This window comes from Corapipo altera, unplaced genomic scaffold (assembly GCF_003945725.1).
Source record: "Corapipo altera isolate COAL_440 unplaced genomic scaffold, ASM394572v1 61411, whole genome shotgun sequence".
Classification (NCBI taxonomy): domain Eukaryota; kingdom Metazoa; phylum Chordata; class Aves; order Passeriformes; family Pipridae; genus Corapipo; species Corapipo altera.
In genome coordinates, this window is record NW_020884875.1 from 20,677,132 (window position 1) to 20,702,020 (window position 24,889).

At 39.7% G+C, this 24,889-nt stretch overlaps 1 protein-coding gene across 4 annotated transcripts; it reads left to right on the top strand.

Moving 5' to 3' along the window:
* The first annotated feature begins 1,496 nt into the window (after window positions 1-1,496).
* C9 (complement C9) lies at window positions 1,497-23,808 on the top strand. 4 transcript variants are annotated; one of them, XM_027635392.1, is made up of 11 exons: window positions 1,497-1,631; window positions 8,037-8,154; window positions 8,759-8,906; window positions 10,299-10,446; window positions 12,091-12,229; window positions 13,864-14,079; window positions 17,417-17,657; window positions 19,046-19,174; window positions 22,254-22,432; window positions 22,638-22,866; window positions 23,623-23,808. In XM_027635392.1, exons 1-11 carry the CDS (start codon window positions 1,546-1,548, stop codon window positions 23,787-23,789), a joined length of 1,800 nt encoding a protein of 599 aa, XP_027491193.1. In that variant the 5' UTR covers window positions 1,497-1,545; the 3' UTR covers window positions 23,790-23,808. The 4 variants fall into 4 exon arrangements, with proteins under 4 accessions (XP_027491193.1, XP_027491196.1, XP_027491197.1 ...); XM_027635394.1 differs by having other exon boundaries at window positions 1,512-1,631; window positions 8,061-8,154; XM_027635395.1 differs by lacking the exon at window positions 19,046-19,174.
* The last annotated feature ends 1,081 nt before the right edge of the window (window positions 23,809-24,889 follow it).

The window sequence follows — 24,889 nt, forward strand, 5'->3', positions numbered from 1 at the left end:
AAATTTAATTAGAACATGTAACTTATGTTCAAATTATATAACTCCTTTAATAGAGATGGTGATAAAAAGATAAATCCACTAGAAAGCCATTGTTTTAGACTAGCTTTCTTATTTTTAATACTATTTGATGGTTGAAAATAACTCATTGTGAAGGAGTTGGTGTCCAGCTTGAAATATAGGTCTTAAGGGGTTTTACACAGAATCAGATTTTTAATTATTATCATTTTTTTCCTTGACTGCATGGCAACATGTAATTTAGTTCCATTAGAAATAAAAAGACAATTGGCTGTCTTAGTGTCTGTGTGAAGGAGTATGTTTACCAGCAGTTGAGTTAAAATTCTAAATCACTGTTTGCTGGTCAAGGAAAAGTTTACAGTCCTACTATGCTGGAATTTTGAAATGGCTGCCAGGATGATCACTCAGAGCTTGGTAGCAGGACCTCTTACAAGCTGGCCAAAGATGCTTGCTGGTCTGCTAACTTACTTTGAATAGCTGTTTACTCTGAATCCCTGTCTTAAAGAACCACAAATTGTGATAGCAGGTATGATGAAACAATACAGTATTGCAAGTGTCTGTGTCTTGCATTCTTGTCTAACAAATGAGTTAAGTGCAACTGGACTCATCAGGCTGGACTGGAGCTGCAGCAGATTTAAATTCCTTGAAATGAAATTGTCCCAAATCAAGGCTTGAATAGGGAAAAAATTGCCCTGCCCTATCTCACACACTCCCTCCTCCCTGCCACAAAAAGCAGAAAACAGAAAATATTAAAAGTACCCTTTTTTTTTTTTAATTACCCATGTTAATTTGTGATATCCTTATACTGGATGATTGTTTTAAGCTTGCATCCAGATACTGAATTCTTAACAGCTAAACAGCAGGTTATTTATGAGTGACTTGTGTCTTGTGACTGTGTCCAACACATGATGCCTTAAATCTAGATTACAGCAAAGTACTCAAAAGGAGTGCCCTTCTAAAGAGCTAGCTTGTGGTTTGGATGTTAGTGACAGAGTAAAAGCTAGAAGAGTTTTAGTCTCCTTCAAAACCACAAAAAATGGTGTGTTGCTCTTTTATATTGGCTGGAGGAGGAATAAAAAAAGAATCTTGGGACTTTAGTCCTCCATTACTCCAAATGAGGATTCCAAAGATGTTAGACAGTAAACTTGCTCTTGTACAAAGCTCTGCTTTAGGAACTCTTTGTTCTTTGCGTGAGTCACTGCTATGACAGCGTTTTTACTAAGCAGCTAATGGTTTTCTAATTCAATACATAATGTCTTCCCTATATTAGAAAGATACTATTAAACAAAACTTGTTTGTTTTTAATCTTTAAACTACTCCACAGTATTTCCCAGTCCCCATTCAGAGGAAAAAGTGGAATTTTCTGAAAAGTGGACTTTAGGGCATTTACCATAAGGCAGTTTCGGCCCATTACTGGCATTCTTCAGTAAACACTGCTTTTTGTTTGTTCTCTTGGTAATAAATAACAAAAGGAACAGATAAATAAATTGCAAATTCGGTCATGGCTATTCTAGTCTATTCAGCTACAAAATGAGAATCATGCTTGTTATCCTGCAGTTTATATCCATACTATGCAACTTAGAGATGGTTGTCTCACTTTTGGGGGAAAGCAGAAGGTAAGTGTTCTTTGTCTTCTGCAGCTGTCTCTACTATTTTATTTCTCTTACCACAGAGTATAAACATCCAATGCAGACATTTCTTGTGGCAGCTTGCTTAGATACCCTATGAAAAAGCAAACTATTTCTTGCTGTATTTCAAGGATTTAAATAGCAATGCTGTATCCATTTATTCTGGATGTGTGTGACACAATAAAGGTAACTGGTAGCAATTGAAGCCGTATTCTTCCAGGGTGGTGAAGCTCAGATGCCTGTTTTCTGTTGCACACTGAGTGTTAAAATACTTAATATATTTCTTTCTGAAGATGTACAATTTTATACTGACAATACTTTTCTTACTATTTAAAGTCTGCCTATTTCTAATCTTTGGAAATATAGCCTTTGTGTTTTCACTGCAAGTATCACTAGGAAGTGAACGAAGGCTTAGTCCCTACAAAATGATCACATGAAAACAACTAAAGCACTACTCTGTCAGAAATGTCTATATGTCATTTACTAGAATGGCCAATATGAATGATGAAAAAAATGTAAGTCTTATGCTGGAACAAGTCCAGAGGGCCACAAAGTCAATAAGAGGACTGGAGCACCTCCTCTACAAAGACAGACTAAGAAAGTTGGGGTTGGTCAGCCTGGAGAAGAGAAGGCTGTGGAGAGACCTCATAGCAACATTCCAGTGTCTGAAGGGAGCCTACAGGGAAGCTGGAGAGGGACTTTTCAGCAGAAACTGTAGTGGTAAGACAAGGAGTAATGGGTACACACTGGAAGAGGGGAAATTTAGGCTGGGGACCTTAAAGATCATCTAGTCCTAACCAGACTGTTATGTGCAGAGACACCTCCCACTAGACCAGGTTGTTCAGAGTTCCATACACCCTGGCCTTGAACACCTCAAGGGATGGGGCATCCTCAACCTCCCTGGGCAACCTGTTGCAGTGTCTCACCATCCCTACAGTAAGAATTTTTTCTGAATATCTAATATGAACTTACTCTCTTAATCCGCTTTCCCTTGTCCTGTCCCTCCATACTCTTGTAAAAAGTTCCTCTCCATCTTTCTTGTAGGCTCCCTTCAGGTACCAGAAGGCCGCAATTAGGTCACCCCTAAGCTGTCTCTTTCTAGGCTGAACTATCCCAATTCTCTCAACCGTTCCTCATAGGAGAAGTGCTCCATCCCTCTAATCATCTTGGTGACCTCTGCACTTGCTCCAACAGGTCCATACCCCTCTTGTGCTGGGGACCCCAGAGCTGGATGCAGTGCTCCAGGTGGGGTCTCACCAGAGCAGAGCTGAGGGGAAGAATCCTGTCCTTTGCCTGTTGCCCACACTGCTTTGGATGCAGCCCAGGATGTTTGACTTTCTGGGTTGTGAGTGCATGTGGCCAGTTCGTGTCCAACCTCTCATCCACCAGCACTCCCAAGTCTTGCTCTCCAGGGTTGCTCTAAGTTGTTTATCCCCCAACCTGTGTTGGTGCTGGGGATTACCTTAATCCAGGTGCAGTACCTTGTACTTGGTCATGTTGAACTTTATGACATTTCCATGGAGCCAATTTTTGAGCTTGTCCAGGTCCCTCTGGATGGCGTCCCGTCCTTCAGGTGTGTCAACAGCATCGCTCCACTATGTGTCATCTGCAAACTTGTTGAGGGTGCACTTTACTTCACTGTTTATTCATTAAAATATTAAATATATATAAATATATATAATAAATATATATAATGACCATGTTAAATAGCACTGTATGGACCCCTGAGGTACACCACTTGTCACCGATGTCCACTGGGACCCTGAGCCATTGACCACATCCCTCTGGATGCAACCATCCCAACTGCTTCCTTATCCATCTAACAGCCCACCCACTGAAACCATCTCTCTCCAATTTAGAGAGAAGGAAGTTGTGGGGGACTGTGTCAAAGGCTTTACAGAAATCCAGATATATAATATATGTAGCCTTGTCCACTGATGTGGTCACCCCATCATAGAAGGCCACTAGGTTGGTCAGGCATTTGCTTCTTATGTTTTGATGATTATTATTATTTTGGCATTCAGATCCAATTAAAGCACAGGGTTGATATGTTCATTAAGAAACAGTCCTGCCAGAATATACAATTATTACGGGGAATCCATAGCAGGCAACTTTGGCCAGCAGCTTGGCTTCCCAGTGTACCAAAGACTGTGCAGCTTGATGATGGGGCTAGCAACTACAGTTGGCAAATGTTATGCCCTCATGTGATGCTATCATGTCTCCAAATTCAAGAGATCCATGCTTTGTCTCTTGGTCAGTGATAATTAAGCAACCAAGGCTTTTTCTTCACTCTTCACTTTTGTCACTGATGAACTCAACAGTCCTCTATTTTGAAGTATGGCTCAACAATAAATCACCAGAGCTCTGTGGCCTGATGCTGTACAGAGTGTATTGTGCAATCCAAGACAAGGTGCAAACAATTCTGTGTTCTGATTGTGAAATGGCTTTTGCTTTCCAAAGAGTACCCTCCTGTCCCTCAAACCTCTCAATAAAGGATTGCAGGGAATGTATTTTGATTTCCTTGCTTGTCTGCAAAGTTCTTGCTTTCAGCTGTCACCTTCAGTGAAGTTCAGAAATATGTTTCACTACAAACTTCTCTAACACCTGAATATGTGATGATCACTAGGAACAAGATGTACATCTGCCTTTAGAAATCCTCTTAGACGTCTCAACATATCTTTAAGGAACCTGTCAGTCTTTAACCTGAGGTGTCGGAATACATGTTGTTACTCAGAGGTTTACAGTCCTACATCAGTAAGGAGATGAAAAGATCATATATGAAGGCATCTTGCAGATATAGGAAGTGCTGATTCTCAACCATTTGCTAGAGCAGTAGATTTTAGTTTCTTCCCACTGGTGATGCTACTGTCTGCTAAGTGGGGGGAAAATATTTTGTAGAATGCTGCACAGCAACTTTTCAAGCATTATTTGTTTACTATTAAGTATCTGTAAGATGAGCTAATTACAGATGAAAGTTGTTTTTGAAGACACTGGAGAGCTGTGTCAAATTTTGAATACACTACAACTTTCCAAAATTTCATAGAGCTGAAAAATACGTTGAAAGGGACCTCTGGAGGTCTTCTACGATGTTCTGTTCAAAACAAGGCTTTAGATTAGGTTATCCAGGGGTCTTGTCAAATAGTCTTGAATAATTCCACGGTAACCTGTTTCCCTGCATTTCCCTGGGTAACCTATTTCAATGTTTAATGGTTATAATCATAACTGTTGGGTTTATTTTAATATTCAGATGACATTTCTCCTGAAGCAAATTCTGTATGGGACCTTTATCTTCTATATAACTATCTTCTAGAACTTAGCCTTTCCTATAGAAGTTTCTAAGAGTTGCTGTACACACTTCTCTTTTTCTTTATTACTTTTGAGTTATAAACCTTAATATAACATAGGGTAAGTGTTACTGAAGTGGAATTATAATGTCAAAAATCTTTATCCTTTCCCAGGCTGAATTATCATTCTGATCTATGTAAGCACATATGCTTAGTCAATGTTTGACGTACACACACCTTGTAGTAAACCTCAACAGCACTGGAGAAAAAAAGCTGGCTCCTAATTGGTCATGTGAAGGAAGAAGAAAGGACTCATGTTAAAAGTACCGTGTTGAATCTAATCACAGTCTTTCTGTGTCAGGGTAAAGAGACAGAATCACAGAATCATGGAATCAACTGGATTAGAAAAGACCTCCAAGCAACACCACTGTGGTTACTAGACCATGGCATTAAGTGCCACATCCAGTCACATCTTAAAATCCTCCAGGGATGGTGATTCTACCACCTCCCTGGGCAGCCCATTCCAATGCCTGATTACCCTTTCTGTAAATAATTTCTTTCTAATATCCAACCTAAACCTCCCCTGGCACAGCTTAAGACCGTGCCCTCTTGTCCTACTGTTGGTTGCCTGGGAGAAGAGACCAACCCCCACCTGGCTACAACCTCCTTTCAGGGAGTTGTAGAGAGTTATGAGGTCTCCCCTGAACCTCCTCCAGGCTAAACAACTCCAGCTCCCTCAACCTCTCCTCACAGGACTTGTGCTCGAGTCCCTTCACCAGCCTCGCTGCTCTTCTCTGGACCTGCTCCAGCACCTCAATATCCTTCCTGAACTGAGGGGCCCAGAACTGGTCACAGTACTCGAGGTGTGGCCTCACCAGCACTGAGTACAGGGGAAGAATCACTTCCCTGGTCCTGCTGGCCACATTGTTTCTCATAAAGGCCAGAATGCGATTGGCCTTCTTGGCCACCTGGGCACACTGCTGGCTCATGTCCAGCTTCCTGTCAATCCAAACTCCCAGGTCCCTTTCTGCCTGGCTGCTCTCCAACCACTCTGTCCCCAGCCTGTAGCACTGCAGGGGGTTGTTGTGGCCAAAGTGCAGGACCCGGCACTTGGCCTTGGTGAACCTCATCCTGTTGGAATCAGCCAAACTCTCCAGTCTGTCCAGGTCCCCCAGAAGAGCTCTCCTGCCTTCCAGCAGATTACCCCATACCTGATAGTGATCATTAATGGATACACAGGTAGAAATGTAAGAACAAGACAGATGTTGAAAGCCATCTCCCTCATTCCCAGCACTTTCAACTGCCAGATAGCGGGTTATAGATTTAGGTGCACAGAGTCCACCAGAATATTAGTGAAAGGGAGTTCTGTGTAAAATGGACTTCTTACAAGGTTGTTTCTACATCCTCTATCAAGCGCCCCAATTCCTGGTGTCAGGGACAAGTAAAGCTTCATGTTTCCCTACCAGGTAAGAGTTTGGAAGGTCCCTGTTGTATGGAGAGAATTCTTCATTCTTTATCTCATTTCTCCTATGTATAGAGATTGGGCATACTTGTGCTCTTCCTTTTTTTTTTTTTTGTTCATAATCCCACCTGTTAAAAGCAACATCCTCAGCCAAGGACATATTTACTGCAGGTCCTGGGTTGAGGTCAGGGGACTTCTGGGAAGGAGCTCTTTAGGAGCAGCAGGGAAGGCAGTTGGGAGTCTATGATACAGATACTTCCAACAGCAGCTGTGTTGCATTTTTACTGCTTGTTTGTGTGACAGTAGAAAGTCTGGGGCATCAGAGCCAGTCAGGTCAGCAGATTATATAAAATGTTGCACAGCAACCCTGTGATCCCTGAGCTGTTTAAAATTCAATAGCTAGAAAGAGGTTGATTTATCATCTCGATGACAACTTACTACTTATGTAAACTGAACATAGAATAAATGGCACAAGGAAGTTAGAACAACTGTTATATCTTTCTTGTTCAAACTGCAGATTTCTTAATCTTGTGGAATCAGGTTATATTTGTTTAGAATCCTGACGTATTTGTACAATGTGAGGGGCTCAAAGAGCAGAGGGTAAGGCCCTGCCTGCAATGAATACCCATATGTACATCAGACTGCAACCTGCTGGGCTCAGCAGAGAAGGTCCCAGTGTAGAGCAGAGGCAGCAACATTAACCTGGAGAGACGCAGAGAGGGTGAATGAATATGGAAGCATGTAAGGCCAAATTGGAATAAATTACTCAGAGCAAACCAAGCAAGTCAGACTTTAATGATCCTTCATTCCTCTGCTGTCTAACATTGTTACCTGTGAAGATAAGGTCAGCAGTAAACTAATGGCCTTTTTTAAAATTAAAAAGTCATTCTACAGTGCATTAGTTTTTAATATCTACCAGTGAGTGCCTTAAAGAAACTTTATTTCTATTATGACCTTTTACTTAATGACAACTGGAAGTTTGTTGGTGTTTAAAACTGAGAACCAAAATGAAGAGTCACTCTAAAAGAAATAGGCCTCACTGCAGAAGTATTCAACTTGACAAACTGAACAACAGTAAGATAAACACTTGTCTGTTTTTTTTCCAACAATGTTAGTCTGTTACTAAGTAATACCTGTATTTATGAGTTTTCTTTCAACTCAGGAAAATATTTACGCTTTTATCCAGGCTTAAGAGCAATGCCATTAAAGTTAATAAGCTAAAAAAATCACAAAAACATGTATTGAAGTACTGCATCTATTCAAGATGTGCTGCTGTGCCTTTGTCTTTAGACTTACATATTGGGAAGCACAGCCACTGTCTGAATGGGGGACTGCAGATGTTCTCTGTGTATTATTGTTTCATTCTCTTCAATAACATGACCCATCAGAAGAGCATTTGTATGCATGAAGATCTAAAAAAGGGGAAAAGACCTGGCTTATTAAGTCTTCAAAGTGTTTTTAATGTAATTTTAAGCCACGAAAGAATTTAATATTAGGCAGCTGTTTATACAACTAAGTACTGCTATGAAAGTGAAACAGAAATCAGCTTGAAGATTCTTCCAAAATATTGGCCCACGGTTTAAATACAAACTCACATGTGATTTTAGTGTGCTGCCCAGGACTGTACTGGAATGTTTTGTTTGACAGCTCTTCAGAAAAAGCTTTCCACAGGGGAACAAGAGAACTGAATGCTCCATCTCCAATAGATTGTAAACTGAGCAGCTGGAGCGCGTGGGGGCCCTGCGACCCATGCACCTATCAAAGGGTAAGCTGTTGTTGGAAGTCTTTGTTCCAAAGCCACAATCAAAGGGATGCTATCTGTCTGGTTGTTGGTTACGAGAAAACATCAGACTGCAACTCTTGATACTGTATGTTCATGACTCAATGACACCCACAATCATTTCAGATGTGAAGCCATAAGAATAAGACAATAATGTAGAATACTGTCAAGTGCTCTCATTCAAAATGTTTTCTTCATAAAAATTATCTATTTTGGCCATATGGATGTTTCTATTGAAAAGTAGATTTTTATTTTCTTAGGGGAGTGGTTCTTACGAGACTTTAGAAAATAAAAGACTTGAAAGCATACAAAATATAAGTGATGCACTGCCTCCATGGAATGAAATAAAAAAAATTAGTGAAATAAAGTAATTAGTGAAAAAATAGCATCTGTATGTACCAGCTGAATATTGATAATTATTAATTCAATATTGTTTTAACCATAAGATGTGCCTGTGTAATTTCAACCAAATATTTCACCAAAGATGCTTCATTTTGAAAAGTTCTCATGTTCACGTAGAAACCCTTCAGTTCTGGTAGAGTTCTCTTTTCTCTCTGGGCAATGTTAATAGTGTTATTTGTCTTTCAAGTTTCGCTCTAGACGTATTGAAAGATTTGGACAATTTGGTGGAAAACCGTGCCTGGAGGCCTTGGGAGACACACAGACCTGTGAAACCAGTGAAGTCTGTCCTGAAAAACCAGAAGCAGACTGTGGTGCTGACTTTCAGTGCACTTCTGGTGGGTCTTGTTTTTGTGTCGTATAATGTCTTTACTCAGAAACTACACTTTACTTAGTGCTGTAAGTTAAATCATTCTCCATTGAAGACAAAATACATACACAAAAAAAGAGATATATGCTTCATTGCTTTTCCAGCTGGAGGTGATTCCCTGAATCAAGGCCTTATGCCAGCACTTAAAGACAGTCTGTAGGCAGCTGGGTTCACAACCACAGTGACAAAACCACAGCATGAACAATGCTTAAGACAGAGTACATTCCTTTTATCTTCCATTATAATTTCCATGTAGTTTAAATTCTTCTGTAATTTCTTCTTCACGGTTAGAGGCTGACCATACTGCGAGTATCCTTTCTTCTACCTTAACTGCTCCACCTGTTACTGAATCACTATGTTTTATGAAAAATCACCGGGGGAGGGGGAAAACCTAAGGCTAAAAGAATTTTAACAGAATGGATATGGAAGTTTACTGATCTGAGGGTTATGATAGATGCTAGCTGGAGACCAGAATGCATCTAAATTGAAAGTAAGATATAAATTTGTAAAGCGATGCAAGCATGGCATACAAATTAATGTAGTGCTCAAGACTCATCAAAAATCAAAACAAAATAGGAAAAGTTAATAGTAATAAATCTAGTCAAAAAAAGAAATGGAAAGATTGTAACTGAATTTTGAGCACCGAGACATTTTTAGTATTGTTTTAAAATCAGAGTAGTGCAAAAAGAGAAATTAAAAATTGGAAAGTAGGCCTTTAGCTACTAGTTCACAGGCATTGTGTGTCTTTACTGGAGAGGTAGATGATATCAAGTAGTGATGTTTTATCTTGCTAGGGCTAATTCATCTAAATCTTTAGATCCTATGGTGAAAAAAAATGAGTCTTTGTAAAACTTGTGATATGCAGCCTCAGGAAAATTACTACTACACTGTTGCTATAGAACACAAATCACTACAGTTTTAGACACTACAGTGGCCATAGTATTTAAATAATATTGTCCAAATTACCACGGTTTAAATAATTTAGAAATAATTCTTTGTTGATGTTGAATTGGCATTTTCCTGTACTCTCATAATACAAAAAAAACCAAACCCAAAACAAAACAACCAAGCTAACAATCAAATTTTAATATAGAAAAAATCTCAGGTTGTAACAACTTTCTTCATAAGACAGCAGTTCTCCTGTGACTTACTTTTCTCAGCCACCCTAATAACTCCTACTTAAATACAGTAATATGCAGGGGGCTTTTCATTTGAAAGAGACAGAGTGTAGAATTTTAATCCCTCCTGACAATAATAGAAATGTATGTAGAGGGAGATCTCAATAAAGAGTAGCTGAGGGTCTCATTTATAGTCCATCTTGACAAAAATGCATTCATGCAATGTTTTATTCTTTGATTAGGTCGGTGTATAAAGCAACGACTTGTGTGCAATGTAGACAATGACTGTGGAGACTTTTCCGACGAAGATGCCTGTAAATCTGACCCACGATCACCATGCCGTAACCACGACATTGATGTGTCTGAAGTTGGTAGGACTGCAGGGCATGGGTATGTATGAAGTAAAAGGTAGTATTGGGCCTGGTGAAGAGTTTAGGATTGTCTCGAAAGCCGGCTGAAAATACTGGGGCACACTGACATTCCCAAAAGTGGAATCTCAATCATGTTTGCATTTGTATTCAGAAATGCTAAGTAGCTTTTGGAAGAACGCTCAACTACCATTTTATTTTGTATACTTGTGGAGGATAAAATATTTATGCAGACAGTGAAAATCAATCATAAAGTTAGTAAACAGAATCATACATAGATATTACATGAATTAACTTAAAATGTATATTATTCAAATGTAAAGTTCATAGAGATATAGATATGTTTCAAGTGATATTTCATAACAAATCAATAATTCCCAATTACTTTACTAAAAAGCATGTGTAAAAGGGAGAAAATATCTCTTGATTGTTTATACAATGAGATGCCTTACTGCAATAACACTCTGCCTGCAGCTTTTTTGCACCATTGAATTCTCCACTCCCCAGATCTTTGTTGTTTACAGGAGTTTTCATCGTTAATCTAAGTTATAAATGAATCTTTCTATTCTCAGACTTTGCTGCATTTCTTTAGTTTCAAACAAAAATAAGAATGACATATTGTTTATCTACAGTTAGAAGACAGCTATCTAAACTGAATAGATGAAAATAAAAGTGTACAACAGCACCACTCTGTGTTTAATGAAAAGGATGATCCTTTTCATTTAATTTCTTACTGTGTAAGGGAAAAAATGCTTCTGTTTAAGCATGGGGAAGTAAACCAAGTACTTAGGTAATTTTAGAAGTAGCTTCTTTATTATTTCTACAGCAACCTACTACTAGAATCTTCCATAAGAAAACCTTGTATAGAGATGCAGTAGTGATGTTGGAGACTTTGATGATTCAATTACCACTTTCTGCACTCAGATAGGTACAGGCATTTCTCAGATGCATATGTTGTAAATACTGAAAATATTCAAATGTATGAACCAGGCACAGAAGAGCAAAAAAATCATGCAGAATCCTCCAAGAGGCAATTATTTTTGGAAATATTTCTTGTGCATCAGTATATAGATGCACAGAGTTTTACAGCCAATGTTCTTGCCTCCCTTGTTTTTTAATGATTCAGATTTCCTCTCTTATGCTGCAGGAAATACTGCTATTTCACCAGGTCACACTCTGAAAGAAGAGACAATACTAGGAGTAGCTATATATTCCTTCTACAGATTTGATGGGTGTTATACACGCTTGATAATGGAGTTCCTACCAGCAAACAAACTAACATAAGTTATGAAAAAACCCAAACCAAATCCAGGTTAAATACAGGTGTTGAGATGTACTTTTAAATCTATAAGGAGTGCTTTCTCACAAATATATTGGTCAAGCAGAAATTATTTTAACCTCCTTTTATTCCTAAGGTTCTCACTGTGTTTGATGTTTAACATTTTTTATTTGTTTATTTCTCACACATGTAAAGAACTTTACAAAAGATGTTACCTGATCTTCATTACACAGATGAGAAGACCACAAGAGATGAGTCAAGCTGCCTAGATGAAGCAAGATTCAGTTTCACAGCTACAGTCCCCATCTCTTGCAGAAAATGACATTTCCAACCTTAATACCATTGTCTACAGGTGCTGACACCTCCTGTCTTGTATTTTTCTTATAGAATCAATATTTTAGGGATGCAGCCAATGGCCAGCCCATTTGACAATGAATTTTTCAATGGTCTTTGTGAAAGGGTGCGTGATGGAAACACACGGATATACTACCGCAAGCCATGGAACGTGGCTGTTCTCATTTACGATGTAAGTTTAAGTCCTGTGCAAACTAGGATGTGTTTAACTGAATGCTGAATCCTGACATCCTCCTGGAAGACTCAGCATACCTCTCGAGTCAGGCAGCTGAAGCTTTTTAGCATCAAGCTTGTGCTGAAGTCTAGAGAAAACCAAATTTTGTTATCATTTACTTTGGGAGTTAAGCTCAGTTGTGCCAGATAAACTCCCACATGTTCATTGCTGCACCTTTGCACAACAAATGAAACTGTCTGGAATGTTTACAGTATGAGTGGATGAGATGAGCAGAAGCTGTACAGAAAGGATTATGATATCTAACTTTTACTCAGTAGAGAAGCAATTAAGCTACTTTTTCAAAGACACTGAAAAAAAAAAGGCAGGAATGGTATTAGGATACTCTGGTCCTACTTGGTTTCCCTCTGTCCCACTGAAAAAAAAAATCTGATAGGCTTTTGAGTTTCAGACTATGACTTCAAGTGAGGCTTGAAAACCAACAATGTTGATGATTGTTGAAACATAAATGTCAGATGCATTTCAGAAATCAAAGCAGTATTTTGCTTACCAAAGATTTTGCCTATTTCTTCAAGAAGGAACTTCATAAAACAAATACAACTTAAACCACCTCCTGCCCAAAATATAAATCTGACCCAAGATGATGTATTATATTTGATTTTGAGGTAGAACCATTTTCAGTTATTAAAATTCTATGTTCTGGTAAAGTATACTAAACAACACTGAAATAGGTATTTCTGAATTAGCTACTGTCTGCCGTAAGAAAAGAAGACAAAATCATAATTCTGACTTATTTCAGATGTCAGGACCTATTAGCAAATCTTATCTCCATTCTAGGAAAGAGATGGAGACTATTATTCCTTACACAGAATCACAGAATCTCCTGAGTTTGGAAGGGACCCACAAGGATCAGCAAAGTCAACTCGTGGCCCTGCAGAAGACCATCCCCAAGAGTCACACTGTGCACCTGAGAGCATTGCCCAAATATTTCTTGAACTCTGTCAGGCTTGGTGCTCTGCCCACTTCCCTGGGGAGCCTATTCCAGTACCCAACCACCCAAGATGCTGGGTGAAGCACCTGTTCCTACTATCTGACCTAAACTTGCCCTGACAAAACTTCCTGCCATTCCCTCGGGTCTTGTCACTGGTCACCAGAGAGAAGAGATCAGTGCCTGCCCTTCTGCTTCCCCTATGAGGAAGCTGTATACCATGTAAAGGAACTCTTAATTCACATAAGTTACTTGGACAGTTTTACATGCTGAGATTTAATACTCGCTGAAATGTTGTCATTGCAGCTTTCTCTTCACCATTGAACCACTGAACTGATTGAGATAAGGTGGTTTGTGGAGGGAATGGTATTTCTGTTTCCATTTGATTTGTTTTAAAAGAAAAAAAGAGGTGTAAGAAAATGTATTGCTAAGTGATGTAAATTATATAGCTTTAAAGTGCTACTTAGATTTTTATATTACTGTCTGCTTTGTTTTCTCATACAATCTTTCATTATCTTTTCTCATACAAAGGCAGACAAAACCTTGAATTTTTTCTTACACAACCTTTTCGTTATCTTTTCTCAGACAAAAGCAGACAAAACCTTGTTTTGTTTTCTCATGCAACCTTTTCATTATTTTTTCTCAGACAAAAGCAGACAAAACCTTCACATCAATATTCTACCATGATCGCTCAAAAATGTTGCAAGAGGTCTACATGGAAAACCAGAAACACTTTAGTGTTGGCCTGTCTCTGAAATATACACCTACTGATGGAAGCGATATTGATGTAGAAGGAAATTTCAAGTATAATTATAGAAAGAATGCAACCTTAAATTCCATTCTGCAAAGCTCCACTGAAAGGGTGAGTTTAATTGAACTAAAGGTTTTAATGAAAATATTCTACAAATAGCACAATTTGTACAGTGTTGGAATAACAAAATAATATTCTTTCTAATTATTCTAATCAGCTGCTGCTTTTCTGTCATTTATTAAAAAAACAATGGTAATAACAGGGTTAAGATTTCAGATGTGGACAAAGGGTAACCAAATGTAGCTTCTTTTTCGCACTGTTTCCCCTTGGCTAGCAAACACCCTCATCTCCATCAGGGGTTGAAGTTAGAAAGGGTCAAGACCTTAGGTCTCATCTTGATTAAAGAGCAGCTCTGATCTAGTGCAATGTGGGCAAATTAGGTCAAGTTTTGTGGCAAAAACCTGCCACTGAATAGACCTACACTATGTAAACAAAATAAACCCGTAGAATAATGACTGAAAGGCCAGATCCCAATCATTTGGGTACCTCTGTACTAAAGAACTGGCCAGGGCTAAGAGGCATGGGCATTAACACTGGTACATGGCAGTCCATTGTTTTTACTAGCATGGTTTTGGCAGTGTTTGCTCTCATGGTCTCATAAGCAATGCCCATCCTGCAGTTCCCTACAGCATGTTTAAAGCAGATGTTCTCATAGGCAGTCTGGAGAAAGGAAGCCTATTTTGGGGTTGCACAAAAGCCGTATCACTACCATCACTTTGAGACAGGGGAAAGACCCATTTTATTTACAAGTAAAGAATTAGCCTTAGCATTTAGTGAAGCCCAAATGAGAAAGACTGTAAAAAGTGACACTATATGTGTTGTGGTTTAACCTCAGTCGGAAACCAAGCCCATGCGGCCACTCCCTCATTCTCCCTCCTTCAGGATCAGGGAGAGAATCAGAAGGGTAAAAGCTAAAAGTCTCATGGGTTGAGATAAATACAGTTTAAAAGGGAAAGCAAAAGCTGTGCACACAGGCAAAGCAAAACAAGGAATTAATTCCCTGCTTCCAGTGTGCGGGCAGGTGTTCAGCCATCTCCAGGAGAGCAGGACCCCATCACATGTAATGCTTACTTGGGAAGACAAACACCATCATATCAAACATCTACTGCTTCCTCCTTCTTACCTCCTGCTTTACGTAGTGAACATAATGTCATATGATATGGAAAATTGCTTTGATCTGTTTGGGTCATCTGTCCTGGCTGTGTCTCCTCCCAGCCTCCCATGCAGCCCCAGCACCCTCCCCAGTGTGGCAGTACAAAAAGCAGAAAAGGCCTTGGCTCTGTATAAACAGTGCTCAGCAATAGCAAAAACATCTCTATATTGTCAACCCTGTGTTCAGCACAAATCCAAACCACAGTTCCGCACTAGCCACTGTGAAGAAAAATAACTCTATCCCTGCCAAAAAGCAGCACAACATGGCATTATGGCCTATTCCAGCAGCTATGTGCTGGGTCATATACCGTTCCTCACCCTGTATGCTAAGGTCTGTGATCACGATGCCATCGTGTACAAGGTACATCAATTCCATAGCGCTGAAGTGCACCATGTGAAAGCAAGAATAGATTTGCCTCAACTAATTCAAATTTTCAAGTTTATCAGCCTTGTTACCTAGGACCTGTTCAGAGCTCTGGAGATCAAGTGGATATAGGGGAAAACTAATATAACTTCCACAACCTGTTAATTAAAATAATGCTGAAGAGAGAGGTCTGTACTATATAGATAATTTGACACACAACACTGACTTTGTGTTGGTATGAGTTTTCTTGGGATGGAAAAGAACTCAAACCATAAATCTCCACAGACGCAAAAGATCAAGTTCTGTAGCTTAAGGTATTTTATGGACTGCTTAAGGTATTTTATGGACTGCTTACAGTCAAGTGGGGACCCCTGGTGCTCTAGTGGTTAGGATGCAGCACTCTCACCGCTGCAGCCTGGGGTTCGATCCCCGGTCAGGGAAACTCCCCCAGGCAGATGGAGCTCGTCAGCCCTGTAAGGCCATCCATCCAAGAGAAGGTCACTCTAAACAAACCTACGTCCTGAGGACTTCACTGCCACTGTCCAAGCTCGCTCGGCCCCAGCAGATGAACCTTAGGATTAAAGGGTGGGCTCAGCTAAGCGCACACTATGTCTCACCTAAAAAATCCACTGTGCAGGCTCGAAGAGTAAAGACCTTTCCCAAATCCTTGTTCGCGAAGACTGGCCATACATATACACAGTCAAGTGACCTGTGATAGGAATTTTGGCCTCAAATTCTTTCTCAGAGATCAATTCAGAGAATGAGTCACAATCGGTCACCAGCTGAGTTCTATCACTGTAAACTCACATGGCTGAAGGGCAGTGGAGTGGTAGCCTCTGGCTGGGAACCCTCCAGGGCTCACCTGAAAGTTAAAGCCAGGAGGAGCCTGGAGGCACCTGGAGATCTAAGGATTTTGTACATCCTGGTTTGCAGGAGTATTGCACCTGCAAAAATTTCCTCACAGTCATTTAGATGGCTGCAGACTTCTGTTGGTCTCAAGCAGCCTCTGAGTCACCAGTTTAAGATCCTTTAAGTGGTGCCAGCTAGTATGATGGTCAGGTGCTAGATCCCTTTTACAAACCTCCTACTGGGCACTACTGTTGAGGGAGTCATATAAGTACTGCAGATAATAACGGAATTTGGAAGGCATGCGTTTGGTTAGATTCTTAAGTAACTCTTTCACAAAATTTTATTTCACAAGTTAAGGGTAGTAGCTAGATCCTAGTTTTGAATATGATATAAAACCACCTGGAGTGTAATTTACAGACATATCAGTCGCTGTAGCTAGACTTACAATGTATGTACGGGTCAAATGACTTATGGGTTTTTTTCTGTCATTAATTCTCATTTTATGATGTTATTTGGGGAGCTTTTGTTCTTAATTGGAGCTGTGCCCTTCCTTCTGATGGTCTGAGAATAACAGGGAAGTGATCCAAAAAAAGAGAGAACTTAGTTCTGCTCTGACTATAAATGAAGACAAAACTCCATCTTACCCGGAGTTGGCAGCTTCCGTTGTCTATATAGAATTACTTTTCAATGTTATGAAAGTCAGGAAGCCACTTTCGGTAGACATTGTACTTACAGAGAAGACCCTATTGTCAAATAGATCACAAAGGGCTTGCTGAAATTAGTAAGGGAAGAGTTCTGCAAAACTGGAAGAACTGAAATTATGTCAGTCTCTTGATGCTTCCTCAGTTTAAATCAGAGAACGTTTAATTTTAATCAAACAAGTTTGACCCTCTTCCAAAACACTAGACTGAATGCCATGTTTAAAAGTGCTGCAGCTTTTTTACAAATAACGTAGAACAGATTTTCCTGCTGTGCTGCATACCAGAATGGCACTCTCACCTCTTTTCTTCTTTCTACATTCAGAACCAAACCTTTCTGCATGTAAAAGGAAAGATTCAGCTGGGAAGATTCCAAATTCGGAGTCGTGATGTCCGTCTCACAGATAGTTTCCTAGATGATTTAAACGTTTTGCCTGCTGAATATGATAAGGGGGAGTATTTCAAATTCCTAGAAGATTATGGAACTCACTATGCGATCTCTGGAACTGTAGGAGGAAAATATGAACTTGTGTATGTGCTGGATGATTACGCTATGTCTCGAATAGGTATGCACTTTCTTGGTCTCCCTGTGGTAAAAATGTTCTAGCCAAGTCTCCAGACATTCAAAGAGATGTATGATGATCGATCTGCCTATATGATATGTGGAGCAATACTGAGAACAGCACAGTTCAGTGTGTGCTGCTTGTGGTACACCAGTGGCATTACAGAATTACATGAGTTCAACAGATATTAGAGTCAGCCTTTCTAACTGACAGAAATATTTGAAGTCTCTATTTTAAGTCTATAACTGAGAGGCATTTAAAAAAATTAGAAAGATCTCTTGAAAATATTAGGAATTGTAATTGCTGAGACATGATTTACAAGAGATCCCCAAAGCCTAGAAACTCTGCCTAAACCTTAAATCCAATTTGCTAGTTGGTACTTTTTGTGTTGCAATCACTCTAAGAGTACAGTGGTGACAAAAAGCAAGGATGAAATTGAAGTACTTCCTAGAAATCACATGGTGCACTTGAGTGTGTCGAAACTGATTTCGTAGCCTTTAGCATTCACACTGGAATTTTCCATGTCCTAGTTAAGATAGCAAAGCAGAAATTTAATCCTCCCTCATGTGCAGTTCAGAAATATGTGGGTTTGTGCTGGGTTAAAGTGATTACTCCGGAAAAAATTTAAAAAAGGCAATTCTCATGCTGATTTTGGAAATCAGAAAATAATTACCTGCTGCATGCAGTGTCAGCAACAATATTACTGTCAGATATTCAGGCTATGCAAAGGTACATAGGAGAAAGACGTCACATATCCTACTGTTAGTCTGTTCAGAACCTGGAGACTGTGGTGCTAGATTTTTTTTCAAGTACAAATTTTAAGCACAATTCTTTCTGAATACAAAAGTGAAGTTGCAGATGATATGTCTGAGTTTAATAAACAGAAAGGAGGTGTTGGAGGCAGTAGTGGATAGATGAGGATTAGAATTAATGGGAGTAGTGTACTTGTAAGAGATTAGTAACCTTGATTAATTTTATGGGGAAAAGGAGTGGAGAAACTTGCTTGACATTAGGAGAGAGAGAGACTGGGAGAATTGAATGATTTGGCCCATAGAAAGTGTATATGTTAAGCAGATGTGAAGGAAAAAAATCTCAGTATAATAATTGGAAAGAATGGTTCCTAGAGGGCCATTTGCTTTCAACTAGATCAAAGAAAAGAGAAATCCATTTTTAATATTTTCCTAATCACTATAGATCTTACCTGCATCTGTGCAGGCACTTCAATTACAATCATCCTCACATTCATTTCGTAGAAGAGGACAAAGCAGAAGATAAATGGGAGTAAGAAAATCACAAGCATTTTCAGTAGCCCCCAAAAAATTATTCTCTATGAATAATATCACATTATTTATGGTCATGCAACTTCTCTTATTACTTTTTTCTACTTCCAGGTATCACCGTAGAAGATGTGCAAAAATGCCTTGGTTATCACTTAGATGCCAGTATTGCATTTAGAAACTTGCATGCCGATTTTAATATTGATAGTGGCAAATGTAAAAAGATTCATGTGAAGGACAAATGTAAGTATGTCCTTCATTTACATTATGTCTTTTGCTTAAGAAAAGATGATAACAGTTGCTCCACCTTTTATAATCAATATAATCAATATAGTTATTGCTTTTAGTAGACCAATACAGGTGAGGCTGACATAATTCCATGCTCTTGAGACAGCCTGAGAATGTGTTTCCAGCACACACACACACACACAAACACACTTACATGATGCATACATACGTGCACACACCACTGGCCACACAAATAAATACAGAAAAAAGCACAGCACTCAGGCATCAATGGTTTCATCCTGTTCTCCCCTCCATCTGACCAAGGTGAAAGTCTTTTAGTGGGTAATATCACAGAAACACAGGATGGTGGAGGTTGGAAGGGTCCTTTGGAGGCCATCCAACTCTCCATCTCACACAGGTTCAACTAGAGTAGATGTTCTTCCCAGGCAGCAATTGAATGAGCAACTGGATTGTTATAGTCTCCTGTTAGTGACTCTTAGATATACAACACCAGGCTCACAGCTGTACTCCCACTGCTGGTACAGACCACCTGATGCACACCAACACACACCCATACACACACTGTGGATGCCTTCAGTAAGTGGCCTTAGGTACCCAATCTACCCAACAATTGTCCCTTGAATCCTCTTACCTCCATTTGCCTTAGGCAGATATACCCTCACATACCAACAGGCCTCAGTCAAACCAGGGACCTTGACATCTCTCCAGTATTTGGCCTAGAAACCCTGGTCACTCCAGCAGTCATCTCCTCCACTTATTTCACTCTGGGGATATAGAATCATAGAATAACAGAATGATTTTTGAATGAGATCATCTAGTTTTAACACCCCACTATTGGAAGGAATTCCACGCACAAGATCATGTTGCTCAGGGTCCCATCCAACCTAGCCTTGAACACTTCGACAGATGAGGCATCCACAATTTCTCTGGGCAACCTTTTCCAGTGCCTCACTGCTCTTTGAGTAAAGAACTTTTCTCTCCTCTTTTAGTTTAAACCATTCCCCTTTTTCTGTCACTATCTAAATGTGTAAAAAACCCACTCTCCTCTCTTTTTATAAGCCCCTTTTAAGTACTGGAAGACAGCAACGAGGTGTCCCCAGAGCCTTCTCTTTTCCAGGCTGAACAACCCTAACTCTCTCAGCTTGTCCTCAGAGGAGAGGTGCTGCAGCACTCTGTCCATTTTTGTGGCCCTGCTCTGGGTTTGCTCCAACAGGTCCATATCTTCCTTGTGCTGAGGACCCCTGAGCCAAACACGGGTGGTGTCTCATGTAAGCAGAGTAGAGGGGTAGAATCCCCTTCCGCAACCTGCTCTTCTTACTGCTCTCAATGAAGCCCAGGACACGCTTGGCTTTCTGGGCTGTGAGTGCACATGGCTGGGTCATGTCCAGCCTCTCATCCAGCAGCACCCCCAAGTCCTTCTCACCAGGTTACTCTCAATAAACTTTTCTTGTGGTCTGTACTCATGTCTAGCATTTCTCAACCCAGGTGTAGCACCTTGCATTTGGGCTTGTTGAATTTCATGAGGGTTTGGTGGGCCCACTTCTCAAGTTTGTCTGGGTCCCTCAGGATGAAATCCCATCCTTCTATTGTGTCAACTGCACTCAGCTTTGTATTATCTGCAAATTTACTGAGGGTGCACTTAATCCCACTGTCTATGAGATTGATAAAATCTCATAGACCACTGGTCCCAAGACAACCCTGAGGGACACCACCTGTCACTGGCCTTCACTTGGACATACAGCCATTGACCACAACCTTCTGGCTGTGTCCATCCAGCCAGTTCCTTATCCACCAAATGGTCCATCCTCCAAATCCATGTCTCTCCAATTAGGAGATAAGGATGTTGTGTGTGACTGTATCACAGGCTTTACAGAAGTCTGGGTAGATGACATCGATTGGTCTTCCCTTGTTTCCATTGCAGTCACACCACCACAGAAAGCCACCAGATCTAGGCCAGAGAAACATCTGCTTTGATACCTGGCTCCCAAGCCACTTACTTGCTTAATACCTGTTAGAGATCACACCTGGCGTATATATCCTCACTTGCTCCACTTACTGGCACCACAAACACCAGGTCCCCATCAATCATTGTCCAATTCTAGATGCTGGCACACAGATCTCCATACACATGAGTACACACAATAAGGTCCCCCTGCCCTAGAAAATAGTCAGAAATGGACTTTAATGGTAAGCCAGGACAGACTGCAAAGATGAAAGACAGTACATGGTAGACAAGCTCACTGATCAGTCACCTTTCTATATGCAATCAGCCCCCTTTTTTTGCTTTTGTCCCTCTGTCTTCCTATGTTTATTCCTCCCAAAGCCACCATGATCACCCCTTACCTCTTCATTGGCACTTCTCTAAATATATACCAATTATTTAAATTTGTGCAATCCCAAAATGCCATTCTTTGCATTCAGAGAACCTTTCCATTGACTCATCTTGGTCTTGACTCATCCTCAACCTCATCCTACAGGGCTAATGGCTCTGCTGGGACAAGGTCTGAGAGGACTCAAGGCGGGGGCTTCCTTTCCCTGATTAGCCTACTTGTGTTCCTTTGCCTGTCACTGGTCATCTCTGCTCCCTTGTGTGTCTGGAGATGGGCTTTGTTTCACATGACATTAAAGTTGCAGAAAGGAAGGAGATTTACTACTGGGTGCAGAAGAGGCAATTAATTTCAGTCCTCTGCTGTGTTTGTATTACAAAGTAAAAGATGCTACTCGTCAAGTCCCTGCCCTTTAGTGGTTCTGCTCAGGTGATACAGTAGCATTACTCATATTATCTTTGGCTTGTTATCAAATTACTATGATCTCCATAATACCTTTCAGTTTGTCCTATTCCTTCTTTTCATTTCAGATATAGGGTTTTCTACTTAAATTGCAAAATAGATTTCCTCCCACGTAAAAGGTAGGAGCAAAGAAAGATTGAATTGTATTACAACAGTGAGTGAAGGGGTCTATCCACAATCATTTTAAAAAGAGGAACTGGCTGAACTAGAAGGACAACTGTGCTTCCAGATGCAAGGGCATTAAACACTCTTCTTCTTCATCCTCTCTTTTTTTCTTTCCGTAGCAGAATTAAATGATGATGCTGTCATTGATGATGTCCTTTCCTTAGTTGAGGGGGGAAAGATTGACTTTTCAGTTAAAATAAAAGAAATGTTACTACGAGGATCTAAAATGGTTGATGTGGAGGATTATATACAGTGGGCAAAGTCTTTGGTTGATGCTCCAGTAGTGATACAGCAACGGGTAAGTACAGCTTCTTCAAAGCTGTGGCTTTTATAGTTTGAAAGTTTTGTTCTAAGATGGAGGTAAGACACCAAGTTTATCATGAACTTTCAGGTATTTTCTCATCTTGAGAGTTTCTTCAGATGCTTACGCTAGTGATGGCCATATAAAAAGGATTCAGAATTGTGGAAAAGTGTGTTTTGCATGGGCTTTTTTTTTTCTACAGCCTTCTCCAATACATACACTTGTTCCAGTTAAGATGAGAGATGCACATTTAAAGAAACAAAATTTGGAAAGAGCAATTGAAGACTACATTACTGAATACAGTGTGTGCAAATGTGAACCCTGCAAAAATGGAGGCACTCTTGTGCTGGTAGATGGAGCCTGTACATGCCTGTGCTCAAGCTATTTTAAGGGAATTGCTTGTCAGATTCCCAAATCAACATTAATTGAAGGTTAGTAAGTACTCTAAATAAACTAAAATGAGTATATTTGTTCTTGACAATATCCTGGCAAAATGAGCCTTCACAAGGACAGAAGAATTTCATAGTACTCCATTATACCTATTGCTGTCAAATCTCATGGGTATAATGGTGTGGAAATAAGTGTAAGTTACTGTGTTCTTCCCATAAAGAGGGTACTCTAATTTAGAGTTCATTGTCCCACATACATTATTGTGTCTGGAATGACATCAAGTTCATTTGAATACACAGGAGCGTTACTGAAGCATGGTGTAGTAGTGGTAAACTGATTTCAGGAAAAAGCAATCTCACCATGTCTTAAACTATTTTGTCTTCAGCCTTCTGCAAAAGTGCTGTGTTTGCAAACACATGATCACATTTCACAATTATTGTGCTAGCTTAATTTTAGGTTGATCTACAAAATGGAAGAGGGAGAAGAATGCAGTTCCACAACTGACAATATAAAAAATTTATTGTATAGTAAATTAATTCTCTGTGGTCGGGTTTTTAAAGCACAGGTGCCCAAAATTGGCCTTAGAACTTGATTCCTAGGATGAAATATTGTTGAAAGCCTGGGGCTCTTAAACAGTGCCACTGACAAGAACATTCTCAAAAGCTAAATCTGTGCTTTGGGTTGTGTGCTGGAGGCTGCAATGGTCTACAGAGTCACCATAACTCAGAATGTAAGAGTTGAATCATGGTCTCCTTGAGAGAGGTGGGTGGACTGATCTTAATATTATGGTGCCTTAGTACCAGTTGTCATCGATGGAGGCTGGAACTGTTGGAGTGCCTGGTCCACCTGCATTAATGGAGAAAGCACTCGAACTCGCCAGTGTAATAATCCTGCACCAGGACCTGGTGGCAGACCATGCCAGGGAGAAAGCATTGAAAAACGGCCCTGTGAAGGAAAAAAATAGCTATGCTCCTCAAAAACAGGTAAACAGCTTCTTTAAATGTGTTATTGAAGGTTATATTAAATGATCAGAAAATACTTGGAGCATTTCAGAGACACAATTGATGAAGTGGTAAGTCCACTTTCATCTTTCATTTAAATCTGTTCTTTGATACAGCTGATCAGCCACCTTGTATCAAATTCAAGAACGGTTAGATTTGTATTTGAATGTCTTGATAAGTAATTTTATACTATAGAACTCAAGATTAGAATGGATTTCTGGATAAGAACAGACTAAAAATGCAATTCCTAAAAAAAGAGATTTCATGTCCAGTCAGACTTCAAGTCAAAAAGTTTATATTTCAGAGAGAGGGGAAAAGATGTATTTTACAGAAAAAAAATATTAAGACAGTTTGGGAAACTGAATTCTCTTCCTTGATAAATAGAATAGTTAAATCTAACAAAGCTAGTGTTCTGGCAGTTTCGGAACTTTTAGCTTAGATAAATTTCTTCACCTGTTGAAAACAAGAAGCTTGTGTGCTGTCGGATGTGACAGTAATAGTTTTCATGCCTGGGAGGAAGTGTTTGGGTTTTCTGCTTAACATGTTGCCATAAGTTCTTTATCTTCTGGAAGTCACAAGAAGAAAACAGGTGGCAAGATAGGAAAAAGACGTTAAATGTTTTCCCACCAAAAGTCCTTGATGAGAATTCTTGCAATATGACCTCGACTTGCATAAAAAATATATAACAGAAGATTTCTTGTATGCCTCCCCTTTCTCAGCTTCAGTACAGTTCAGCTACATCTAATATTTTACTGCAACCTGAAGCATGGCCAGCAAGGCTTAACAGCACTCATGGGCCATCTAGCCATACATAAGGGAATTAAAAAAAAAGGAATTAATCACATTGCCAGGCTACCAGAGCTACTTATTCCATAAAGTGAAAAAGAGAAGACTGAGAAAAGAGCTGGAAAATCAAGAGCAATATAATGAAGACAGGTATAAAAAGTGGAGTAAATTAAATAAAACAGCAAGTGGCAAAGGAGACTACTCCTTCTCACAATGGGCATACCAAAAGTAAATATGCATTTTAAAACTTCAAGAGAAAATAATGGAAGGTTCTTAA

Excerpts from the sequence above, each read along its gene's own strand:
- C9 (XM_027635392.1), top strand. The coding sequence starts at position 1,546 with ATGAGAATCATGCTTGTTATCCTGCAGTTTATATCCATACTATGCAAC. Across the intron at positions 8,155-8,758 it reads ACCCATGCACCTATCAAAGG|TTTCGCTCTAGACGTATTGA; the intron begins GTAAGCTGTTGT and ends TTGTCTTTCAAG. Across the intron at positions 14,080-17,416 it reads TGCAAAGCTCCACTGAAAGG|AACCAAACCTTTCTGCATGT; the intron begins GTGAGTTTAATT and ends TTCTACATTCAG.